The following is a 7,745-nucleotide window of genomic DNA, read 5'->3' as shown; positions in this document are numbered from 1 at the left end:
TCGCAATAAATAATTCATGTTGGGACGATTATCGGTCTTTAGGCGCGCCGTTTGTCTGCTTATGACCTGCCGAGCTTTTGACGACGTCGTGTACGTCAAAGAAATTTTTTTCAGATCGTCTCGACGGAAATACATAATCGATGAAGGTCTATAGATAAGCGCGTTAGTGTGTTGTACAGGTCAGCATGGCGAAACTTACGTGACACGCGATAAAATCGAGTGCATTGCAATAACAAACATAACGCGACACAAACGTAAAAAAGTCCAAGGTGATGTCCACGTCGGTGACGCTATCTTCTTCATCGAGAAAGAGAAACGTCGCTCTATTTAATTATTAGCAATTACATGGTGTGATTACATTGAATTATTTTCAAGTTTGATGCGACTGATTAGCTTCAGTTGTTCAGCATCGCTTATAAAGGACTCTCATCCCAATGGTCCAGTCACAAAACATTCTATAAGGATTCCTGGAAGCATTGGGATATTTTAAGATATCTCTGGAATATTTTGATACTAATTGGGATGCGACATTTTTCTGTATCTATTTTTCCACACATACACATACCAAATTGCAAAATTATATTAATTATATTAATTAATTATATTAATTTATTTATTATATTATTATTATATTAAAATAATTACAAAAAATATGAAATAGCTAATTATAAGATTATACTAATTATATACCATGTTAACGTACTTTGTAGTTGTATCGTAATCGTGCGTGTACTCGTTTGTTTTGCTAGTGCAAGACAGACACACAGAATTCTGCTATCGATATACATATGTAGTAGATACACGTGGGAGCTCGAGTTACATCATTCACCGTTTTATAAGCGTATCGAGTGCGATGTCCTGCACGAAAGCAAGAGCGCCTGTTCTTGTCACTCTCGTCATCTCTCTTTTTTCGCTACATTTGAAACAAAGTAACGTTATAGGCGAGATAGATGGAGAAGAGAGGAAACAAAGAATCTTAGCGGAAAAGTGCGAGGAAAACCTACGAAGAGATCGTCAAGTGATTGCTCGCTACAGCCTCTTCCAATTGTCTCGAAGCGTGTGTATACAATTCGTACAAGATTAAATCTTAAATACAGCATTTATACATCAGCACCCGATCCAATCGTATCGTAATTTGCTTTTGCGCGTTGAACCGCTACTTTTCAGCAACAAAACAAATACCATGAAGCGCCATCTCAAGCTCGCGTGATCCAGTCGAATAAAAATGTCAAATAACCGTAGGTAAATTTTCGTTGGATAGATGTTGACTTGATTGATCGTCGATAATTAAACGACACGAAAAGAAAGATAAGAAGCTACATATTAATCGTAAATAAGTTGGAATGATATGTCACAATTCTGTGAGTGCTGAATTAATGCTTGTGATGAATCTGCTGTCTCATGATGAGATAAATACATGATACTAGTAGGATAGCACTAGTAGGTATATAATGTATGAATGTGTGGATCGAACTCCAAAGTACTGCCTCTGCTCCTTTTACTCTTCCTGAATCTCTCGCGAGTGAACGAAACGAGCAAAGGGACTATGTCAACCTTGACGAATTTGCCGCCGATAGCGAGGCTGTCCAGCAAGGTGATCCGGATTCTGGGATGCAACCCTGGACCGATGACATTGCAAGGCACCAATACTTATCTCGTAGGCACGGGTCATAGGTGATAAACGTCAATCATGCGTATCATACAATAAACGAGTGTCGTGCTTGTCATACTCTTGTGACATTTCCTGTGGATTAATTGATACATTTTCAGGGAGTTATTTAATAAATAAAAAAGAGAAATAAGTTTTTTATTAATTAATATGCTTGAAAGTTCGAAATCTATATCGATATTTTAGATTAGAAAACCTGTCAGTCGTGTTAATTGAAGAAATAAATTAAAATCTTGACCTCTCTACCTGAATTTGTAAAATGGGACATTTTGTTGTAAAATAATAATGTCACTTAAAACTGTCAGTATTTTATATTAAAAATTAAAAATTAGAAAATATGCATAAAATTTTATATGTATAGGATTTTTTAGGTTAATTCTCATGTTATGAAAATTTTGTTTCTGAAGTATATAAACAATAAAAAATATTTTTTCTCAACTTTAATAAAATTTAAAAAACTATAAAGAATTATAATTATAAATTATAATAATACCGATAGTAAATTATCCATTACATAAAAATCAAATTTAAAAAAACTGAGAAGATAAAAATAAATGACAAATTTAAACTGATATTCTTTCTATTAAAATTGATATGTATCTTTACAGTATTAAAATTACAGTAATAAATAATCTTTATATGCTTTCAATAATTAATAGGTGCTTTCCATTTACATCAAAACTCAGATAAATCTCACTTCTGTCTTTCTTCAACATTCATGTTAAAGAAAGACAGAAGTGAGATTTATCTGAGTTTTGATGTAAATGGAAAGCACCTATTGTAAGAAACTATCTATTGTAATGTCCTATTTACAAATTTTTCTTTAATTCAGAAGAGGAATAAGTGAAATATCTAATGTAGAAACCAAAACTTAATATTGTTCTTGCAATGAAAGCAAATTAATCTTTTTTCAAACTATTCATTGTTACAGACGTGTACTGGTTGATTCTGGGGAAACCAAAACAGCTGATGCCTACATAAAACTTCTAACTAATGTTCTACGCGAGGAAAATGCGACCATCGCGCACTTGGTAGTTACTCATTGGCATCATGATCATATTGGGGGAGTGGAACCTGTGCAAAACTTACTAAAGAGTCTCTTTCCCTCGGACAACCAGCCTACTGTGTGGAAATTGCCGCGATCGTCAAACGATCGAGAAAGATCAAATGACGAGAATTCCATCCAATGGGAACCTTTGAGGGACAATCAAGTGGTGAAAGTTGAAGGAGCGAAGCTCCAGGTAAAATATACACCAGGACATACTAGTGATCATGCCTGTCTGCTATTGCAAGATGAGAATATCTTATTTAGTGGCGATTGCATCCTCGGAGAAGGCACATCAGTCTTCGAGGACCTCCATGATTACATGCTATCACTTGGTAAGATCCTAGAGATGCAGCCTAAAAAGATTTATCCAGGGCACGGACCAGTTCTAGATGATCCATTGCCACGTATACAGTATTACATCAATCACAGGAAACAGAGGGAAGAGGAGATTCTGCGGATACTGGAAGGAAGTAATAAACCAATGACAATAGTAGATATTGTCAAGCTGATATACAAGGTAAATATAAATATTAAAATTTAAAAGAACATTTTTTTCCATATTGCTAATTTTTAATCTGAAACAACATAAAATGACATTTTTTTGCATTTTATAGGATACTCCGAAAAATCTATTGCCAGCCGCGACATTTACCATGGACCAACACCTTCGCAAGCTACAAAAAGAGGGAAAAGTGTTACAGGAACAAGAAGGTGGTTGGTGGAAAATTAAAAGCAAAATATGAATATATTAGATATAAAGAAGAAAATTAAAATTGAAAATGCAAAATAAATTTCGGGATGGGGAATTTATAAAATGTAGATCCTGACATTCAGATAGCTATAAGAGAAGCCTTAATTATATATATTTTATGTACACATATATAGATTTTTAAAATATAAAAACTTCACAACCAACTCTAATAATGATATATTCTATTCTAGATCATTGGAAAGATAAAAAATAAAAAAGGAAAATTCTCCACGCAAGATATATAGTTGTGAAACATTTATTCAACTCACAGAATAATAATGATACATCGTTATGAATTTCTCTGTCCAAGTTAGGCTGGTAGCTAATTATCATTAATGTGCGCACAGCGAAAAAAGTACACGTTTACGACAATTTCACGAAGTATATATCGCAAGCGGTACACAAATTACCTTCCCTCTTTAGGCGAACCATTAGTCATCGCGTGCGACTACGGATACATTACAACGGTCAATATAAAATATATATATAATATATATATATATGTATGTGTATGTATATATGCTGTATATACTTGGCTATAATGTTGTTGTCGCGACACAATAAATGTTTCGTTATATTTTTCGTTATAAAATCTCTCTTTCTCATTTCACCTACTATCTATATAATCTTGGCGAATATTAGCACCCCTCGGCTTGAACATGTGGGGACTTACCCCGAAAAATTCGATGTCGCGATATACGTACAAAAGATATCACTAAAGTGCAAAGTGTTGAGAATAATAGTACGAGAGCTTAGGAAATTGGTAGTTTAAGAACTTTCCAATTAGGATTGCGAAATTCAGATATCCAGGATTTTAATAATATAGAAATTAGCGAATTTAAGATTCCAAGTATCTATAGAAATCTTGAAATTAAAAATTTAAAAATATTTAAATTTAAAAAAGAGATTTGAAATCTTATTCAGGATTTGTAAAAATTCGAAGATTTAAGAATCTGAGAATTTATAAAAGAGTTTAGCAATTGGTAAAGGAAAATATAGCAAGGGTTTTGTATGATGCACTTTAGTTACATCCGATATATAATAACTATATGGACATATATCCTTAATAAGCTCACTTTGTTACTTAATTCATCCTCTACTCTTTCTTTGGATAAACGTAAAAAATATATATTTATATAATATATATATATATTTATATATATATTATTTCAACATACACACATAACATAATCTCTCTTTTTTTATACACGCACGCATGGCCGCACACACAATATTCTTTCACTCTGTCATTTTTATTCATTTATCAATTAATAATAACACATTAACGCAATCACGTAACTTTATCATTATCATAATCGATTTACTAAATAACAAAAAGGAGAAAAAGACAAAAAGAACTTAGATTATCAAACAATATACATATTCTACACGTTATGAAATATAAATTTGAGACATATATAAAGGCCACAGCGACGAGATGATCCACTCTTTCGCAATAAAATTAATAGTAAGTTTAACAATATCATTGATAATTATAGTTGGCCAAATTAGTACATACTTTTCATATATACTTTTCCGCCAATTCCATTATTTTTTTCTATCTTGGCAAGATTTTAATTCATTAATTCTTTTCATCAACTTTTCATTCATTTCATTGAGACCAAGATATTGTTTAAAGTGTCACTGTTAGATTTTAATACAGTGTTTGAGATATATTTTCAAAGAGTATGATATTTGAAGATTAAAAAAATTAGTTAACTGAATATTCAGAAGCAAAATCAAGCATTCTTCGAATATTTTTCTATGAATCTTAACACAATAAAAGAAGATGTAAAATATAAAAAATTAAAATAGAATTCAAGACAGTTTGTGATGTAAAAAGATAGCAAAAAGAAATATTAGATAAATAATAAATTATCAAATGATCAACAACATTCATGTAAAAGATAAAATAAGGGAACAGGGAGATGAAAGAAAAAAATATCCGATTTGTCGCCCTTTAGGGGCCCGTCTTATACTTAAACATTAATAGTTCTCGATCTCTAATGAACTGCCGCTGTGGACTTGTAGCGTTTTTTTCCTATGAATCGTAGGAAGATTCGGAAGTATCTCCGAAAACTTTGGGTGTTTGTCAAAATTGTTACAATGTCCTTTAAATAAAAAGTTTACTAATCTCGCATATTGTTAAATCGAATAAAGTTAATTATTGATTAAAGTTATTAATTATTAATTCTTAAAATTGAAAGATTCAATAAATCAGAGATCAAGTATCCCAAAAGCTCCATTAAAGATGACAATTCACAAATCGAGCAGTTTTATAATTATTTCAAATATTAAAAATCTTGAGAAGCGTTTATATATTATAAACTTAAATCCCAAAGTTGGCAAAGTACTTCTGCTTTCTCTTCTATAAAAATATAACCACGTATTATAAATATAGCATAGAATCGTCAGCTTCAAATTAATGTGATGATCCTGAAAATCGAGATTAATCTTGATTAATCTGAAATTCAGAAACGTAAATATTTCAAAAGTGTTGTTTATCTTGTTTATGAAAGAGTTTCTAATTCTTCAAACATTTTTTAATCTTTGTATCTCACATTTAACTAATCTGTTACTATACGAACCTAAACGCTAACTTAGTTTACATTGATTCTTTAATATGCATACTAAGTTGGTATAATATCATCAAAAGAATATATCACAAAAATATCTAATAGTATGCGTATCAAGCAAGTATACATGTAGCACTATAAACATTTACGTATTAAATTATTTACTAAAATATTTCATAGAACACAAAATCAATTATTTTAGTCTTTTTCAAAAATTTTGTTGAATTTTTAGTTAAACAATTTTGTTATGTATAAAAGTAGTTGAGTAATTAAACTCTTGGTGTACATTATTTTGATTTATATATATCAAAAAAATGTTTTGTATAGACTAAATCTCTATTATCCATTAGCAAGCACTTTCACATATCAAGCAAGAAATGAATTAAAATTTGACGGTTATGTATCTCTAGAGCTAAATGCAGGATACAAAGACAGATTTTAAACTTTTGCATTATTTAGAAATTAATTAAGAAAATCACCTCTGCCTTTGGCGAGGAACGCGGCAGTACTACAAGAGGAATCCATTCTGTTCAAAGCAACTGGGATTGATGTAACTCAAAAGATCGTGATCCGACATCGAAGTGAGCTCTTGAGGCAGCATCCCATCCTCCGGTTTCCTATTGACCGCCGTATTCGCAGTGGGATTGGGAATTGGGGCATTCACAGCCTGGCGATTTGGAGTGACCGGAAGTGCGACCGGCGGTGATTTACTGGCGACTTGTTCAACGATGTTGTTTTGCGTTGGCGGAGATTTTGGCAAAATCACTTCCATCGTGTTATTCATCAGTTGCGCGCTCTGTGTCGCCACACTATTCAGAATATTTTTTGTGGCGATAATCGCGTGAGCGGTAGTCGTCGTGATGGGCCGATTATTGATAATGTCCTTCGTAGCGTTAGTGATTACGTTGTTGATGGCTTGTTCAGCCGCGGTAGTTAGACGTTGTTGACAAGGTTCATGAGCGGCTCCACTGGCTAAAGCGGAACTAGCTTCCGCTACAAAACCTGCGGGCTGATTTAACATGGAGCCGATGTCTTGCTGAACCGCTTGCTGCATAGCCTGAGCCGCTTGAGCTTGCTGGACAGCTTGCTGCACTGCTTGAACCTGGAACATTTTTCGTTTGATCGATCAGTTTAATTTAAAAATGTGAATTTTAATAATTAATAAGTTTATAGATTGCTGATTGCTGAAGAAATTTGGAAATTTCATATATTTCTTTTTTTTTAAATAAATTAAGTTTACTAAAATTGCTAACCTGCTGTACCACTTCTTGCGTCGCTTGTTGCACTGCTTGTTGCACTGCTTCTTGACTCGCCTGTTCTACCGCTTGTTGCACCACTTGAGCCGCTTGAACTTGCTTCACTGCATGCACTTGTTGCACCGCTTGTTGCACTACTTGGGCATGCTGTACCACTTGTTGGACCACCTGTTGCTGAGCCTGTTGCACAGCTTGGACCGCCTGTTGTTGTGCTTGCGCAACAACTTGCTCGACTTGTTGTTGAGCTTGTGCTACTACTTGTTCCACTTGTTGTACTTGCTGCTGCATCACGGCCACTTCTTGCTGCGTGAGTGCTTGAATCTGCTGTTGCATATGCTCTGCCGGTATTGTATTGCCAGCGACCTGATAAGACAAAATCAAATCTTCATTTATATTTATGCTTCTTGGTTTAAAGGATTTTATAAATTAAAAAATTTCATTTTTT

The 7,745-nt window shown here is 33.2% G+C and overlaps 2 protein-coding genes across 9 annotated transcripts in view; one reads left to right on the top strand and one right to left on the bottom strand.

The window, feature by feature from the left end:
- Window positions 1–1,095: 1,095 nt before the first annotated feature.
- Window positions 1,096–4,060, top strand: LOC145968263 (endoribonuclease LACTB2). Of its 4 annotated transcripts, none has more exons than XM_083093645.1 (4): window positions 1,102–1,674; window positions 2,601–3,234; window positions 3,332–3,428; window positions 3,660–4,060. In XM_083093645.1, the coding sequence occupies exons 1-4, from the start codon at window positions 1,460–1,462 to the stop codon at window positions 3,680–3,682; spliced, it is 969 nt and encodes a 322-aa protein (XP_082949771.1). In that variant the 5' UTR covers window positions 1,102–1,459; the 3' UTR covers window positions 3,683–4,060. The 4 variants fall into 4 exon arrangements, with proteins under 4 accessions (XP_082949773.1, XP_082949771.1, XP_082949770.1 ...); XM_083093644.1 differs by having other exon boundaries at window positions 3,332–3,431; XM_083093647.1 differs by lacking the exon at window positions 3,660–4,060 and having other exon boundaries at window positions 1,096–1,661; window positions 3,332–3,632.
- Nfat (nuclear factor of activated T cells 3) overlaps window positions 3,709–7,745 on the bottom strand; it is a 33,151-nt gene continuing 29,114 nt past the window's right edge. For 4 of the 5 annotated variants that reach the window (XM_083093616.1, XM_083093614.1, XM_083093617.1 and 1 more), the window contains 3 exons: window positions 7,298–7,663; window positions 6,524–7,146; window positions 3,709–5,932 (listed from right to left, as the gene is read on the bottom strand). In XM_083093616.1, coding sequence (XP_082949742.1) covers window positions 6,553–7,146; window positions 7,298–7,663 — 960 coding nt within the window. In that variant the 3' untranslated portion in view covers window positions 3,709–5,932; window positions 6,524–6,552. The remainder of the gene's footprint in view (window positions 5,933–6,523; window positions 7,147–7,297; window positions 7,664–7,745) is intronic. The other variant, XM_083093615.1, reaches the window with a different exon arrangement.

Source organism: Camponotus vicinus, unplaced genomic scaffold, assembly GCF_025532165.1.
Source record: "Camponotus vicinus isolate PSW18456_S1 unplaced genomic scaffold, iyCamVici1.0 SCAF_3, whole genome shotgun sequence".
Classification (NCBI taxonomy): Eukaryota; Metazoa; Arthropoda; class Insecta; order Hymenoptera; family Formicidae; genus Camponotus; species Camponotus vicinus.
The sequence above is the reverse complement of the archived record's forward strand: the minus strand, read 5'-3'. Positions and strand labels throughout refer to the sequence as shown.

Excerpts from the sequence above, each read along its gene's own strand:
- LOC145968263 (XM_083093643.1), top strand. The coding sequence starts at position 1,460 with ATGTGTGGATCGAACTCCAAAGTACTGCCTCTGCTCCTTTTACTCTTC. Across the intron at positions 1,675-2,600 it reads CTCGTAGGCACGGGTCATAG|ACGTGTACTGGTTGATTCTG; the intron begins GTGATAAACGTC and ends TCATTGTTACAG. Across the intron at positions 3,235-3,331 it reads TTGTCAAGCTGATATACAAG|GATACTCCGAAAAATCTATT; the intron begins GTAAATATAAAT and ends TGCATTTTATAG.